Source organism: Rhipicephalus microplus, chromosome 9 (assembly GCF_043290135.1).
Source record: "Rhipicephalus microplus isolate Deutch F79 chromosome 9, USDA_Rmic, whole genome shotgun sequence".
NCBI lineage: Eukaryota > Metazoa > Arthropoda > Arachnida > Ixodida > Ixodidae > Rhipicephalus > Rhipicephalus microplus.
Window position 1 is genome coordinate 125,773,376 of NC_134708.1, and position 18,234 is coordinate 125,791,609.

Consider the following 18,234-nt stretch of genomic DNA (forward strand, 5'->3'; position numbering starts at 1 on the left):
CGAGGCAGGATGAAACGCTGCAGGCCAGGTGCTCAGATTTGGGCGCACGTTAAAGAACCCTGGGTGGTCGGAATTTTCGGAGCCCTTCACTATGGCGTCTGTCATAACCATATGGTGGTTTCGGGACGCTAAACCACACACATCAATAAGTCGGAGAGCTTCTTCAAGAGAGAGACAACTCAAGGGTCCTCTTTTGCTGTTCAGATGACATGTCTGTGACGCTACCAGCAGTGAAGGAAAATTGAAAGGTGGGAATTTCTGCTTCTACAGATTTGACCGGTGATCATGAGAGTACATTTGCGTCAGAGTGCTTATGCCTTCGTCTTAGACGACGTGAATGCCGACTTTTTGTAGCCGAAGTGCCCAACGTCCAAGCCGACCAGAAGGATCTTTGAGTGACGCCAACGTGGAAAGTTTGGACGTACAAATAGGGGCGAAACCTGTTAACACCCACACAATCGTGAGAAAATCCTCGGTGACAGAGCTGTTTCTTCCGTTAGTGAAAGCATGGCTGGCATAGACGACCGCATACTCCGAAAACTAGGTTTGCGTTGCGCGAGTACTGCAGCAAGGCCGACGCCAGTGGCATCGGTACATACGTTGGTTGGCGCAGTTGGGTCGTAAGGGCGTTGGACCGGTGGTGAAGTAAATAGTTGGCGTAATGTAGAGAAGGATTTATCACAGGTTGGTAGCGGGGCGTTGATGGAAGCAACGTTCCAGACAAACTGACGAAAATACGAGCACAGGCCCACAAAGCTCCGACGTTCTATAACTGTAGACGACTTTGGAAGTTCAGAAAAAGCACAAAATTTTTAAGGTCGGGGAGGATGCCGTCTTTTGAAACAAAAAGACCGAGGATGGTGTGTTGTCGAGATTTAAAAGGACATTTATTCAGGTTAAGGTGAAGGCTGGTGTTGGTAAGGCACTGGAGAATCTTACGCAGACGAAAGACATCCAAAGGGAAATAAGGTGACAAACGACAACGTCGTTTGTCACCTTATTTCCCTAAATAAAAAGCATATTTGCTATTTGAGAGCACGTAAAATGCTGTCCATCATTCGCTCAAATGTTGCGGGCGCATTGCGAAGTCCCAGTGACAAAATTGTAAATTCATAGAAGACACTTGGTGTGACAAACGCTATTTTCGAACGATCCGATTCAGCCATAGCAACCTGCCAATAATCCGAACGCGGGTTGAGCGAGAACAAAATTCGGCAGCTCGTAGACAACCAAGGGCATCGCCTATGCGGGGAAGAGGGTAAACATCTTTCTTCGTAATGTTGTTTAGGCACCTGTAGTGTACGTGGAACCGCCTTTTTTTCTTGACCAGTGCAACTGAGGCGCAGCAAGGTCTTCAAGAAGGCTGGATGACTTCACGCTTCAGCATGCCGTCTACTTGGTCTGCAATGACGCGACGCTCCACCGGGGACACACGTCAGGGGCGCTGTTACAAAGGAGTATTTATCCCAGTGTGAATGGTGTGAACAATGCTCCTAGTTCAGCCTAGCGCAGCATGGGAGAAGTCAAATGAACGTCTGAACTCCTGCTGCAGGGTAAGAAGCTGTTCTATCAGATCCGGAGCGAGCCGGCTGTTGATAGAACGATGAAATGCATCCGCAGGCATGCTGGCGGAATCAAGGTGAAGAACCAGTGCGTCCAGCTCCAAATTTGGCTTGATATTGAAGAAATCAATGGGTACAGCAACACCGTCATCAATAGGCTAGATGTGGCCGAGCGCCTTGTTGTGGCGCAAACTGAGGGGGCACGAGATGGGGTTGGAAACAAATATTTCAGTAGTGTCTCGATCAAGCGCCAGAATGGCGAATGGCAGCGACGTGTCGTGGCGGCTACCAAAAATATCGGATGGCACGAAAAAAAAAAACGATTTCGTCAGAAAGTGGAGCACAGTAGCAGGAACGAACATGAAGCTGAAAGAAGAGAGTTCAGTGTCCATTGTGACGACAAGGTTGGTTGCACTAGATACGGTCGCATCGACGGAAGGTGCATCACAAAACAGTGCCAGTTCCACTGCGGCCCAAGCGCAGTCGACAACGGCATGATGGCGTGATAAAAATCCTATCCCACAATGACATCATGGAAACACGAAGCCAGCACGAGCGGGTGCACGTTAAAAAACCCCAAGGGGTCGAAATTTCCGGAGCCTCTCTACGACGTCTCTCCAAATCATATGGTGTTTTTAGAACGTTAAACTACATATAAAAATCATTCAAGCCAGCACGAGAAACTCAGTGGTGTACAACACGGCCCGAATCATCACTTTGACCATACATGCCGCAACGGGCTCAATTTGTTGTGCGCTCGCAGTGGCTAGAGAAACCACGTTTATGAATACAGCGGCATAGTTTTTGACTGATCATGGATATCACAGCACGAGTGTCGATAAGCGCTAGTGTTCATACACCTTCGACATTTACATCAAAAAGATTGGTGGGGATAGGCGAAGACTTACACGAATAAGCGATGACGCAGCTCGTGCCTCCGGAGCTGCCGCTGTAAGTTTTTCGTCTCAACGAAGGTGAGCCGTTGGCGCATAGGTGACACAGAACGACGACTTAATGAAGAAATAGGGCGAGATGGAGAGTGTCGAGGAGCAGTGGTTTGGGTATTGGGAACAGCTTGCGCGTCGCGTTCGTATGCCTCAGGTGGCATGTGAGGCACGTTGTCGAAACGAGCAGCCGTACTTGGGTGCCTCCGGATTCACCGCGAAACGCCGACGACATAGGCGCACAATGCGTCATTGAAGTGCGCAAGTGTGGCGCATGGGCCGATTGTCAGGAGTGCGCCAGGAATTTCCGTAGTACTGTTGGGTAGTAGCTGAATACAGCATGGTAGAGGGTCGTATTGCTGGCGGGGGCGACAGTATAGCAAACGACGCGTTGACCTTGCCGCTGCAGCCATAAAAGTTAGTGGCACGGCGACAGGTGTTGGTGGAGGGGCGGACGTCGGCAATAACAACGCCACAGGGACATGATTGATTAGCCTATCTATTTGATGGTCAGCGTTAGGCAGTTGGTTGGTACTGTAGTCCGAGAGATATGAGAGGCTGTTTAGCGACTTATTCGCGTACATATTCTTTTATTTGCGCAAGCAGGGCGTTCTCTCCATCGACGGTCAGTGCAGTGAGAGAGTCGTCTGCTGTCGTCGACCTCCGAACTGAGGCACGTTGTTTTCGAAGTTCTTCGAAGCTCTAGCACAAGGTTACAAGTTCAGACACGGTACTTCGAGTCTTCGCCAGCAACATTTGAAAGACATCATCGTCTATGCCTTTAAAGATATGTCTGATCTTGTCTTGTTTGGTAATTTGGGGGTTTAGTCACCTGCATATATTGATAACATTTGCGATATAGCTGGGGAAGTTTTTGCCCTGTATTTGGGCACGTCCACGTAGGCACTGTTCGGCACGGAGCTTGCGCGCTGCGGGGTTGTCAAACACAGCTGCAAGGGTGGTCTTGAAAGCGGCCCAAGAGAAAAACTTGGCATGCTGGTTTATGAACCACATGTGAACGACGTCTTTGAGGCAAAATGAGACATACTCCAAATTCGAGGTGTCATCCCGTTTGTTGGAGGTGCTCACCTTTTTAAGCAGCCAATGCAACTAATCTTATACATCTTGGTCCTCGAATCCGCTGAAGAAAGGGGGATCTCACTGTACGCGCGATCATAAGTGGAGATTGGGCCATACTTTGCAGGGCGGTGCCTTGCTCGGTGGTGTGATCAGGCATTGTCAGCGCAGGGGGAGCTTCCGTCTTAGAAGCTCCAGTGTTAACTACCCCGTACAGTTCCACCACTTTGAAATTGGTTTTATTGACGACGCATAGTAGCAGGCAGAGAGCCGGTACTGACAGAAACAGCAGAATGGGCTCAGCGTCCACAGCTCGCGCCCGGCGCTCTCGCTTTGCGCAAAGAAACGGTCCCACTTGCTATCGCCTTGCTCCTTCATCACTACACTATCATTCTTTTGTCGGGACAGGATTTTGCCTAGGGAGCGCGGAGACGTAAGTAGGCTATGCTATTTTTAACGGTCTTTGATTGCCCGGAAGAGTAGTTAAGCAGGACCTTCTCTGATGACGGGCTATATATAACTAGGAAACATGGTTTCACTTATGTGATAACGATCAGTTTAAGAACTGAAGTTGACCGTCCCTTGGCCATTTTCGTGCAATTTTTTTTCGTGCATTTTATAAACACTTTCAAGGTATCTGCTTAAGCCCTGTCTGATATGTGGGGTTTAACAGCCCAAAACCACATTATGGTTATGAGAGATGCCGTAGCGGAGAGCTCCGGAAAGTTTCATCACCCGGGGTTGTTTAACGTGCACCAGAATCTGAGCACACGGGCCTACAGCATTTCCGCCTGCATCAGAAATGCAGCCCCCGCTGCCGGGATTCGACCCCGCGACCTGCGGTTCAGCAGCCGAGTACTTTCGCCACTAGAACACCGCGTGGTGGGGCGGCTAAAGCCCTGTCAAGCAGACTGTGTTCCCCAAAAAAACTGAGTATTTGTCAACGTGTCTCACCATTAGTAAAGTACAAAAGCCAAAAAATGTCAAAATCGGAAAAAGCAGAGCAGCAAAAACAGAAACAGAGAGCAGGGTTTCAGCGCCTCAATGTAAAACACAAAAGTGATGGTGGTGTTGGAGAGCACAGAAATGACGGAGGTGTTCAAGAACAGAAGCACTTTGTGTTTATGCCGTATGTTCATGGGATTTCTCAAAGATTGAAGAAGGTTGCGGCAAGGATCGATGTCCAATTGGTCTGTACTGCACCCAGCAAAATCACGGGTCTTTGTAAGAGGGTTGTGCAGTTCAGCATGATAAGCAGTAAGTGTGATATAAAACATGTCATGAAAAGCTGAGAGTGTAACACATGTGTGGTGTATGGCATCCCGTTAAATTGTGACAGGCTTTACGTTGGACAATCTGATCGATGTGTTTATGTTCGGCTGAGAGAGCATCAAAATATTCTACCCTCAGGAAGTGGTAGAAACTTGCCATTGTACTACAAGTGGTGTGATTGTACGCCCATTATGAGAAGGCGACAATTTTAGGTAAGGCTAAGACGCAGCATGGACGGGGAGATTGTTGAGGCATTCCGTATCTGAAAACTGGGTCCTGACAAATGTGTTAGCGCACCTTCATTTTATCTCACAAGGAAAGAATGTTTGTTTCTAGCACGAATGTGATTTGCATAGATAAGCTTAGTTGGTTTTTTAGGTTTTTGGTTTTGTTATCTGTGCATGCGTTCTAAGGACTTGGAAGTACTTTTTTTGTGCCACATTGTTGTCTCTGCCACGTATCTGCTTTCTGTTTCTGTTTATGCTGCTCTGCTTTTTCCGATTTCGGCCTTCTGTGACTTTTGTAGTTTACTAAGTATAAACCAACTTGCCCAAGAAGACTCTCCTGAATGTCTAGATATGTTTTTGAAGGTCACTTCAAATGAAATCCGTTTTTTTTTGTTCACGTACGCCAGAGGAATGGTGCGAAGATCGGGGCCACTTTCAACCAAAGCGTATTTGAAGTCTTTGAAGGTGCAACTTGTCATTCCATTTGATAAATGTAGAGCACAAGTAAAAGGACTGTACTTCAAAGGATGCTGCTACTGATAGGTCGAATTCGTTAACAAAACATTTCGTCATTGTCATTAGTAATGAAATGTCTATAATTTCTATCTATAAGGCTCTATCTGGTCCCCCTAACGTTGAATCAGTTTGGTGCAAGCTAATAATAAATAAGCAGAATTTAACCATATGTGGTATTTATCGCCCTCCTGATGGCCCTAACAATCTGTTTGACGATCTCTCACATTTCATACATGAGTATCACCTGGATAGTTGGAATTTGATACTTCTAGGGAACTTCAACATCACCGGCATTCACTGGCCTTCACTTACGTATTCCGCTTCTAGTGCCCCTGTCTGTAGGGATCTAGTTACATTTTCCTTGTCACATAACCTCATACAACTAGTTCATGAAAATACTCGGCAGAACTCCATTCTTGATTTAGTGTTTGTTAGTAACAGTCTTGCTCATTTAGGTGTCACATACGAGATCTTAAAAGGTATCTCTGATCATAATGCAGTCAGTCCTCTTGCACATTCACTGTCCCATTTCACATGAACGTTTCAGCTATACCACATTTCATGATTTTTCTAAGGCTGATGATACGGCTATTGTTGACACCCCAGCAGATAATCTTGATCATTTTGTGTCGCTCAGTACCGAGTGTCATGTTGACGTGCTTGTCGATTACTTTGAGTCGCTAGTGAGGTCATGCATAACTTGCCATGTTCCACTGAAAACAAAAAAGATAAACAATAAACTTCCTTGGATTAACCGCGATATCTTGCACCTATCACGACGTGTTAGCCGGCTGCGTAAAATTAAACATTCTAATCCCGAGGCTCGCGCCTCCTTTGAAAAAGTTAAGGATGAACTTCGCACTATTACTGAAAATGCTAAAGATTTCTATTTTTCAGTGCAACTTCCTCAACTACTAAAATCAAATCCTCGAAAGTTCTGGACGTCAGTATCGCCTAGTACGACTGGCAGTACCTGTTTTAAGATTAATGGTGCTATAACCAACGACCCTGATGTCATTTCGAATGCTTTCAACTCGTACTTCCAATCTGTTTTCACCCTCGATAACCATGCTGTTCCGGAGTTTAGGTATGTTGCTCAAAATAATAAACTAGAAAATATCGCAATTAGTTGTGATGGTGTCTTAAACCTTATCCTCAAACTTGATACTAAAACATGTACCGGTTCCGATGGCATTCCCAATTCTTTTCTCTCACGGTACTCTTTATGGACAGCAAAATACCTTACCTTAATTTTTCGGAAATTCTTGGACTATGGTGTAGTACCACGATCACGGAAATCTGCCAAAGTACTTCCCTTGCATAAATCAGGTGATAAACAACTTCTTTCTAATTACAGACCAATATCTCTTACACCTTATTCTTGCAAGATGTTAGAACACATCATTCACAAACATATAATCAAATTTCTTGACTCTAATAACATCCTATCATCAGCTCAACATGGTTTCCGTCGCGGATATAGCACTGTAACACAATGACTCGATTTCATGCAGGACGTTGCTTATAACTTAGACCTAGGTAACCAAATAGATGCCATTTTTATTGATTTATCCAAAGCTTTTGATTCCGTCATTCATTATAAGCTATTGCTAAAACTAAACCTCATTCTCGATGACCCTCGCATTGTTTCTTGGATAGCTAGTTTTCTTCATTCGCGCTCACAATTCGTTTCGTTCAGCTCGACAGATTCATCTCCCATCGACGTCACATCCGGTGTTCCTCAGGGATCCGTTCTAGGCCCTTTATTATTTTTACTTTTCATTAATGATTTACCTCAAAGCATCTCATCTAAAATAAGACTCTACGCAGATGATTGCGTCCTCTATGAAACTATCAACTCCATTGACGATCATTACCATCTCGCGCAATCAATCACGTCTTTTAGCAACTGGTGTGACACGTGGCAAATGAACGCTAACTGCACTAAAACAGTCGTAATGTCTTTTACCAATTGGCGCAACCCCTTCTCTTTCGACTATTTTCTAGATGGCACCCAGCTCAATAGAGTTTCACAATACAAATATTTAGGAGTAATTCTAACCGAACACCTTTCATGGACTAGCCACATTGATCATGTACGTTGTAAAGCGCTAAAAAATTAGGTTATTTGCGCCGCACTTTACCTAACGCCCCTCGAGATACTAAACTGCTATTATATAAATCACTCAATCGCCCTGTTCTCGAATATGCATCCGTAGTTTGGTTCCCTTACAAACACTGTGAAATAAGCTTGCTAGATAACATTCAGCGAAAATCTATCCGTTTCATTTTTCATAACCATAGCCGCAACTTCTCGCCGACCACAGCCCTTCAATCATTAAACATCCCATCACAACTCTCGCGATACCAAAACGAAGCTTTAAAATTTGTATACGGAATTATTAACTCCTCCTCCGGCCTTGGTCATGGTAACCTCATCACATTTACTGATGATAGTTGTACCCGCAGTTCCCACGCTTTGAATGTAACACCTTTCTTTGCTCGTACTAATACCTTTAAATACAGTTTTTTTCCGCGTGCAATAGAACTGTGGAATTCCCTGCCTAGTAGCATTCGCTCCTTACCACTAACCGACTTCATAGTTGCTGTCGATGAATATCTTACTGACGCGTAATTAACTTCATTTTTACTTTTGCTTTGTTACGAGTGTACTTGCTTCACAATTTGTATTATTTGTTTATATTTTTTCTCGGTTGCCTAGTATTATATAACGTCCCATTCCTGCGATAGCCCTGAAAAGGGCTGCAGTATGTATAAATAAATAAAAAATAAAATAATCTGTCAATAAGAGACATTGTGAAATGTTTTAGTACAAGATTAGAACGTCGATTCTTGAAAAATTAAGATTACAGGGTTTAAGGCTGTCAAGAATGCAACCAAAGCATTTGAGTTTGGTGATTCGATACATTAAGGTGAACAAGCCGTTTTTGAAGAAAAGTAGAAACACTAAGTTGCCATGATTCCCTTTCAGATACATTAGACCTAAAAGAAACATCAGGCTCATGTGTTTCAGTTACAAAAACAGCTCAAGTCGCTAGGTTTCCGTGCATTTCACGATGTAAGCACACTTATCGAAATTACGGTACAACAGTAGAGGGACAGCTTTCTTCCTAATTTTGCTAGCTTTTTTGTAGAAGGGGCCCTGCCACACTTTTCGAGCATGGGAAGAAAACGCTGCCGATCAGTAGTAGAGGCTCCCGAGAACACGCGAGCCATACATTATAGTGCAGCACGCAGCCTGACATTCAAAATAAATTATCAAAACAAGCAAGAACTGTTTTCCCTTCACTCAAAAAATGACGGAAGATGCTAATAAATTGCTCGTAGAAGGCCATCTATCAGCCACTGGCTGATTCGAACATGGCTCAGTAGTTACAGGGATCGCCAGAGGAGGCCGGGACTTGTGCACGCGTACGCGCGAGATCACACAAAAAAATCCGCGTATTTGAAGAAAAAAGAAGAAAGAAAAAAAGCGCAATGTCTCGAGGCGCGCGTGACGTATTTTCTTTGTCTGTGCATTCCTCTCAGCTTACACTCCAGCGCTGTCGTCGAGACGTGAGAAGAGGGAATGCGATCCCAGCGTGTGACAAATATTTGTAACTCCGCTCATACTGGCCGGTTTCCTAAATGTTTTGCCTCGTTAAATGGGGGAGGCAATGAGCTATTTTTGCGAATCCACTGCATGGTTACTTGAAAAAGAGCCTCCTCAAAAGAAAGAAAATTATTTTTAACTGCAGTTACCGCCTGTGTCTCCAACAGCCGATTGAGTAAAGTAACAAATCAACTCTCCTTGTCTAAGATTAGAACTAGAATATTGCTGATGCCAAATTTCACTAATTTTATCACATGTTCTTGCTTACCGCTTGAGGTTGTCATCCTCGTCAGTACAACCACGCATTCCGCGGTGAAGCATGGGCGCTCTTCTTCTGACACACGTTGAGCAAGGTTCTTGATGAGCGCCACTTTCTTTGCTGAAGGATGGTTCAAAGCAGAGCTTTGGACCATCTTTCACCAGAGGAGCATCTTCGGATTGTGTCTGTGCTGGCCGTCCTTTATACATCATTGGACCGGGCTGGCCTGACTCTAGCAAGCATCAGGACCATGACAAGAAGCGAAAATGCGGGCCGGGCACATCTCTAGTATTCACAATCATCTTTATCTCATCTGATTACTTGACTTTATACTTCAATCTGCCGTGCTTGCTTTAACTTGGAATTCGGTGTAGCCCTTCACAAGCAGTGGTTATCTCTTCTCATAACAGTAAATTTTTTAGACACAATTATTCAGTGACTTGCACATCCCTTATTTTACACCTATATTTATCTTTCCCGTTATTTTCTGCATCACCCTATGTTCAGGTTCGTTGTAAGATATATGTTGTGCTTCACATAATGTGCGTGAACAAAAATTATCTTCATTTAAAATAGGTACAGAAATATTCTTGCAGAAGCAAAAACTAAGTCGGGCATACACATCGCTGCATTTATTGAAGATAATGCCGTCATACTTCCTTCTTTCTTGCGCTGTTTGGTGCTTGCCTTTTCACACCCTGGCTTTTGAGGGGCAATGCATTGCGTGAGAGGATTTGTGTGCCTTACGCTCACTCTGCTGGCTGTACATAACTTTTCTATCATTAGGAATTCACCACAGAGTCTTTCGGTTGAAAGTAACACATAGAGCAAGACTTAACTATAAATTTATTTCATAAGTACTGCGCAAGCAGCGAGTGTTTTGCTTTCGCAACAAAAATGTAGAAACTAGCATACTTCATCACTCTTTTATTGCCATGAAATGGCATTTATTGTGGATTCATTGAGCAACCACCTATGTAGGACATCATCTCTGCGCTCTCGGGTGTGGACGTGGAGGCCTCTTAGTTCTGGATTTGCTGTCTTCACGTTCCCTTTGTTTTGTTACGTCCACTTCTATGTTTTCGTCCACTTTTTGTTTACGTTTAAATTACACTTCTAGTAACATGATCTATACTTGCGCTGCAATATTATCTGGGGGTTCTTATTCTATAGTAAACTCATGATTTTAAGGACGGTTTCTACGCGCCTTATTTTCAGCCCATCCCTCTCTGTGGATCAATGCAAATAACAATTGAAGTATACCCATAATTGTCATCACCCAATTGATGCGGCTGTGCAGGCGTTGCTTCTCCGGAGACGCGCCATGAAACGAAAGGAATGTGAGAAGCAGCGCATGGAGCTGAAGGAAGGTGTGACAGTGCTTGATACCAGGCACTCATAAATTATCATCGCACTGGTCTATGGTTAGAATAAGTGCACAGAGTGTAACGATGGGGCTCACGAAGAGTGTGCGAAAAGCTCAGGAAGCGAATTTAGAGTGCTGCTTATGAAGAACGAAGCAACTTTAATTTCTGTCAGATGTGTCGTTTTCTATCACCCTGTGCTTCACTGCAAGGCTATTGAAGATTTTTTTATTTATCTTCTGCTGAAAGTCTTGAATGTTGAAAATATGCGTCCAGTTATGCGCCGTGCATGGTACCCAAAATTTTGGTTCAGTCGCTTTATACTAATGAGTGAAAATGAAAAAAAAAAGTTGGTCTCGTGCACATTGGCGTCGTGTTTAGTCTGCCTTCTCCCATCAGTGAAGTCATACGATTTCACTATGCGGCGTCAATGACATTGTACGGTTTTCAATATAGTGACGTAGTATCGAGAAGGAGACTTTAATAAAGATAGTAGTACCCGTGAAATAGTTCTATATAGACGGCCAGTTGGTTTTGTTTAGCACGAGTACAACTCTCCTTAACAAAGCAATACAGTCTAAAGGAATGGAACAAGTACAAAGACTAAATCTATTTTTTATCAGCGTTCACTATTACGAAAACTGCTCACAGTGCTCAGAAGACAGGGTTCGAGTTCCGAAGAGTGGTGTCAGGATTACCTGGGAAGACAGTAGGCAGGACAGCAGAAAACAAATGAAGCAGTAAGACAGCACGATGAATGTTTGCTTGGTCGGCAGCCGAGCTTCCAAGTCAGTCAGCATCTCCTGAAGTGCGCTGTTAACCAATGCCATCTGAGATAAATACGGAGAAAATTCTTGTGTTATCGTAAAGGGTTCAGTGAAGACGATAGTCTGCTATATGTTGGCGTAATTTGTCATTTGTGTTGTTTGTAATATATACATGACACGGGTTCGGATGCTGCCGGTGGCAAAGGATTCTTTCAACCACTTTTCTTTTTTCAAATCCAAATTGAAATTACTTCTAATAACATTTCCTAATCTTTTCCTGGGATCTTTGTTATTTATCATGACTGTTGTTGGTCTAACAAAGAAAGCGAGCACTGAAATTTACGCTTTATTCTTCCATGCACGTGTAAAGTCTTATACAGGTTGTTCTAAGAAATATCCCCTATTTTTCAAAAATTACAGAATCAAAGTGTCTGTATGCTAGGTGCGGCTTTCCTTTTACTGTGGCAGAAGTGATATTCCGATGCGTACACACAATAAATATGGCTGTAAATATAGAGATCAACGTAGTTAAATCAGTTACCAGTGAAAATAAGTGGTCAAGCCTAATGAGTGAATTCCACTTCTTTCTGCGAATAAAAGAGATTATGTTTGCCACTTAGCCACTTTGAAATTTCTGAAAGGTAAACGTCGTGATTTGATGAAATCTGGTCAATTTAGCCGGCAAAACTAAAACCATCGCTCCAAACAGTGAATCTAATGTTCACCTCAAAAACACCCTCAATTGCGACATTGTTTACCTCCCATCGGGGAAGGAGGATAAGTGAGCGTTGATAAACGGCCATGCAGCGGCAAAATGCGGCCACGATACAATGTACGCAAATTAGTGGTCGATAACGGCGAAGGTAACAGCGATGTCATTGAGGCTGTTTTCAAAGAGAATGGTGCGTTGGTTTTGGTTTCACATGCAAAAATAGCGAGAGTTGATCGCTCCATGGCACTATCGATGCCCGTCTTTCAGAAATTTCACAGTAGTTACGAATTATTCGCAGGAAGCACTTTAATTCGCCCATTTGACGCAACCACTTATCTCTACTTGCAAAACTAATTGTGTCGATTTTCGTAAATACTACAATTTATAATATCTGCACGCCTATGGAGATGCAATCTGCCTCAGTAAGGGGAATGCCACAGGTAGCACGGTGATACCTGCTTTTTGCAATTCTTTATAAAGAGTGGACACTCTTCATGAAACACCGTCTACATGCGCTCATTCTTTTTAATCATGCGATAAAGCCTGTTTTAAGATCTCTAATTAAAGAACAATATCTACACTACTATTGTTTTCTCTTGTTTTACATGTGTTTTGCAATGGTAGGTGTATGTTATGGAACAAATTTTCGAAGCTTTGTTGTATTGTTTATATTGTGTGAACTTTCTTCTGTTCTCCGTAATGACATTGTGCTCTTGTAATTGTTTTTTTGCAACGTAGTTGCGTTATGTGATGAATGTAAAGTGTGGAACAAGAAGCTTAGCCAGGTGGCTAATAACGTCGCCTTTCCTCTTGTGCACCACTACGATCATGTATTGTCAAGCAGAAAAACAAATCATTGGATAAATAAATCAGTTAATAAAAAAATAATATCATAAAGCATGTGCATCCCGTTCGTGCTGCTCCTCACTCCTGTTGCAAGCATTTGGTTGGGTGCTCTCTAAATATGGAAATAAATCTCAGAGCTTCATCTTGATAAACGAGAATCCACTCAGGTGCGAAAGCAGATCAGCGAGCACCTCTTGAAGCACTCTGTGAACCAATGCCAAGTGAGGGAAACGCTGCTGTTACACTACAATCTAATGACAAAGGTATTACGACGAGCATGAAAGCACCAGATATAGCTTAAGAGTGGCCAGGGGGCAATTCAGAATTCGTAAAGGTAGCCGCAAAACCCCACGGGACACAGCAGGAGTCACCACGAAGCGGCACTCTCAACGGCTCGTTTAAGTAGAAATACATAGATGAGAAAACGCGTCAACCATAAAACAGCAAAATAGGATAAAACGACCGGGCAATCTTCAGTGCGCAACAAGTGTCATATGAACACAGAAGCGGTGAGAAAATGTACATAAAAACCGGGTTCTAGAAATAACGCGAAAAGGAACGTAATGTTGCGGGGTTGTGGTGTCAATGTTGCGAAGTCGCAACTAAATATTTTGGGTGATAGATGAGGCGTAATCGTTCAGCTGTTATCATGTTTACGTTGTGCCATGCTGCCCCTACCGGGTCCATGCCCTGCGCATGCGTGCCATACAGGCACATGTATATATTCAGAGTAAATAAAGAGTACGGGGGCGTTTTTCCGTTCGTGTTCAACACGGTGTCATTCGTTACGGAAACCCGACATGGTGTCATAAGGATAGCGCACTGCTTTTCGAGCTATGGCGAGTGCAGAAAATACGGGTTTCTGCCAGCCCTTCCCGGTACAACCGCCAACGAGCTTCAACTTTGACAAGGTGTCAGAGCGGCCGGCGTGGATGCAAGACTTCGATGATTATCGATTCGCTACTGCCTCAGTGAGCGAACTGGGGAGGCCCAGGTATTTACGCTGATGTATACGATGGGGTGACATGCTCGCAACATATTCCAGACATTTGAATTATCAGAAGAACAGTCAAAGGGCTATCAAGTGGTGAAGAAACGCTTCGACGCATACTTCGTTGCCACACGGAATTTGCTTTACGAAAGTGCGTGCTTCCATTGTCACCACCAAGCTGCAGGTGAATCGGTGGACCAGTACGTGACGGCGTTACCTAGGTGCGACTCTTGCGTGATGAAAAAGAGGATGATCCTCGACCGTTTCGTCGTCAGACTACGGGACTCCAAGCTGTCCGAGGCCCTACAAATGGACGCAACACTGAATCTGAAAACTGCACTGTCCAGGGCAAGAACGAAAAAAGCGGTACAACAAGATCTTCACAGCAGTGCGTACCACCAAGCAACCAGCCTTGAGGTCGACGCCGTTCATCGAGAAGCTATCGGGTGGGCAGAGCACCAACGGGTCAACAAAGACGTCCGAAAGTGTGCGGAGTGTGGCAGAGCCCGTCATTGGAAGTCATCGTGTCCTGCAAAAGGAGCAATTTGCTACGGGTGCCAACGACGGGGACACTTCGCTGCGGTCTGCCCACAAAGGCAGGACTTCACGAATGCCGAAGCAAGTGCATCCGAGGTAGGCCTGTGCAGTAGTTGCCGGAGTCATGCTTCGAGTGAGCAATTAGATTGAAGGGGTGTAACGTACTTTGTTGAGACTTTAGCTGGTACGTTTGCAAGAGCTCGCTTTGTTCAAGCCGCTATTGACGGGGGGACCATATCTGCTAATGTCGACACAGGGGCAGAGGTCAACGTAGTTCCAGCATCCTTCTCTCGTGTACCGAAAGATCTACAGCAGTTTAACGTAATTTTGAAGGGGCGAGGCAGTGAAGTGTTAGACCTAAAAGGGAAATTCGCTGCCAATATTCTGTGGAGACGATGTCAGGTTAGGCAGGACGTTTTTGTGGTTAACTTGGCGAGTAATGTCATTTTAGGCTTGCCAGCAATAGAAGCTTTAGGAATTGTGAAACTTGTAGACGAGGCCTCAGTTCATCAAACTGTACAAACGCGCTTCCCTTCTCTGTTCCACGGTTTAGGTACCATGAAAGGAGAATACTGTATTAGTCTCAAAGAAGATGCAGTGCCCTATGCTATTCATACAGCTCGTCGTATACCCATCCCGCTGAGGAATGGCGTGAAATGCGAGCTACAGGAAATGGAAAGAAACGAAGTCAATCGTAAAGTTGAAGGGCCGACCGAATGGTGTGCTGGCATAGTGCCCGTCTTGAAGACTTCCGGGCAATTTCGGATCTGTGTTGATCTTACGCAGTTGAATAAATCGTGAGTGTAAATCGTGAGCGGTTTGTGCTCCCCACTGTTGTTGAGACACTTGCACTGCTTAGCGGACCAATGGTGTTTTCTAAACTTGACGCGAACTTATGATTTCATCAAGCTAAGCAAGGGCTGTCAGCTACTGACAACGTTTATCACTCCTATTGGACGTTATTGATTTGAGCGTCTGCAAATCGGAAAAACATCTGCTCCTGAGTATTTTCAAAGCAGATGTGTGAAATCCTTAATGGAGTGCCGGGGGTTGTAAACCTAATGGACGATGTACTGGTCTTTGGTTCGTCTCAGAAAGAGCATGATGAGAGACTGTTCCCGATTTTAAACCATTTGGTAGAAGCCGGCGTAACCCTGAATCGGGAAAAATGCCAGTTCAGTGTAAAAGGGCCTTGTTTTTTGAGATGCCGAGTGAGCAAAGATTACATACGACCGGACCCAGCTAAAGTTAGGGCCATCAGTGATATGAAGCCACCGAAAAATGTAATCGACATGTGCCGATTCTTCGGTCTCGCAAATCATTGTTCGCGGTTTGCACTCGGCTTAGCAGATAAGACCGCGCCGTTACGTCAGTTGCTGCAAAGAACAAGGAGTGGAATTGGAGTGCACCTTAGCAGATGGACTTTGACAGCGTAAAGCAGGCCATCTGTTCTGATAGATGTATGGCAAAGTTTGATCCGCATAATCCAAACATTCGTTCTGCAGACGGATCTTCGTACGGTTTAGGGGCAGCTCTGCTTCAGGTATAACCAAACAAAGAAAGACGGCCAGTTGTGTGTATTTCCAGATCACTGACACCAACAGAAATGCGCTGTGCGCAAATTGAAAAGGAGACCATAGCTCTAACCTGGGCGGCCGAACGTCTTGAAAGTTAAGTGCGTGGGCTTTACATAACGCTAGAAACAGATCACAAACCGATAGTCACAGTGCTAGGAAGGACCCCGCTGAATTTGGTGCCGCCGCGCGTTCAGTGATTTTGAATGCGTCTGATGCGATTCTGTTTCGAGGTAGAATATGTTCTAGGGAAAAACTTGGAAATTGCTGACGCACTTTCTAGAGCGCTAATGCAACAGCAAAACAGTAAGGGCGTCCTTCCGGTTGAGGAGGTCAACTCATTTGTTTCTGGGGTGTTGTCAAAGTTGGGCGAGTTGGACCAGGTTCGACTGGTTGCCGAAGAACAGGCAAAGTACAAGACCTGCTTATGTTGCGCCGTTATCTTCGTGAAGGATGGCCGAGACCAGCTTTGATGTCAAGCGTATTCAGGCCATATTGGCAGGATCGTGCAGCTCTGAGCTTCTGCAAAGGAAGCTCATGCATGGCACGCGCCTCGTTGTGCCACAGTCACTCCAGAATAGAATGTGAAGTCTGATTCACGAAGGCCATCAGGGTACCATGAGGTGTAAGGCGAGAGCAAGAGAATTCGTTTGGTGGCCTGGTTTAAGCTCTTAGCTTGCTACCCTGATTGGCGATTGCCGCATTTGTTCAGTTTTGAGACCAGCTGAGTGAACCTATGATTCCAACCCAGACACCTAATCGCACATGGCAAAGGATCGCAGCAGATATCTTCCACCTCCATGGCCGGAACTACTTGCTTTTAGTGGACTATGTATCGCGCTTTTCTGAGTTGTGTTTGCTGACATCTCTTACCAGCACCAGCGTTGTTAGTCAGACACGGTATTCCGGAAGTGCTGGTAAAGGACAACGGTGCTCAATTTGTTAGTGAGGAATTTAAGGCGCTCGCGAGGGCTTATGGATTCCAGAGTGTGACGTGTAGCCCGAGGTACCCGCAGGCAAATGGGGAGGTAGAACGAATGGTGAAAACAGTAAAAGGGCTACTCTTAAAGTCTCATGATCCCTATTTGGCTCTGTAAGCCTACAGGGACACCCCGGGACTACTAGGCAGAACGCCAGAGGAGCTGCTCATGGGACGGCGGCTTCGTACCACCCTGCCTCTCCATCCAGAGAAGTTGATTTGAAGGACGCACAACCTAAAAGAGGTGCGGGAAAAGGATGTGGCTGTCCGGGACAAGCAGAGACAAAATTACGATCGCCGCCACGCTGTCCGCCACCTTGTCCCATCGGCACCCGGACAGTGTCTGTGTTACGGACTGCAGACGGGAAGGCTTCCTCTGTCGGCGCGCTAAACGGCCGCGGTCGTATGTTATTGGTTTGGAAAGCAGCCTCCAGATCGAACGCAACAGGAAATTGCTAGTCAAGCAAGCGCCAAGCAGAGTCCCAGAATTCTACGACGCGTCGTACGACTTTACCCCTGGCTTGGAAAGCTCAATTGCCAGCAGCCAGCCCAAGCTCCCCCCTGCGATCGCACAGACGATCGCAGCAATGTTCAACTTCCACGAATTCCAGGCAAATATGTCACCTGATTCGGTAGAATTGTGAGAAAACCAGACCATTATAGTATTTCTGAATGTAGTGCTGTAGGTAGCTTTTGGACTTGTGTGTGCAGGTAACTTTTGACTGGTGTGTGGCTTTTTTCGTTCTGTTCGGTTAGTCTTAATGCAATAAGAAATGCTTTTACGGTGTTCTTACAGTTCTTCTGTTTAAAAGGGGAGATGTGGTGTAATCTTTCTGCTGTTATGATGTTTAGTTTTGCCATTGCGCCCCTACCGGGGCAACGCCCTGCGCATGCGTGCCATAGAGGCACATGTATATATTAAGGGTAAATAAAGAGTACGGCGGTGTTTACCCGTTCGTGTTCAACACGGCGTCGTTCGTCACGGAAACCCGAC

General features: G+C 45.0%; 1 protein-coding gene across 1 annotated transcript in view; it reads right to left on the reverse strand.

Annotated features, from left to right (window-relative positions):
- LOC142772148 (sodium- and chloride-dependent glycine transporter 1-like) overlaps nt 1–11,923 on the reverse strand; it is a 51,057-nt gene extending 39,134 nt beyond the window's left edge. The window contains exon 1 of the mRNA XM_075874286.1: nt 11,533–11,923. Within this exon, the coding sequence (XP_075730401.1) occupies nt 11,533–11,664 (132 nt within the window). The 5' untranslated portion in view covers nt 11,665–11,923. The remainder of the gene's footprint in view (nt 1–11,532) is intronic.
- Nucleotides 11,924–18,234: the final 6,311 nt, after the last annotated feature.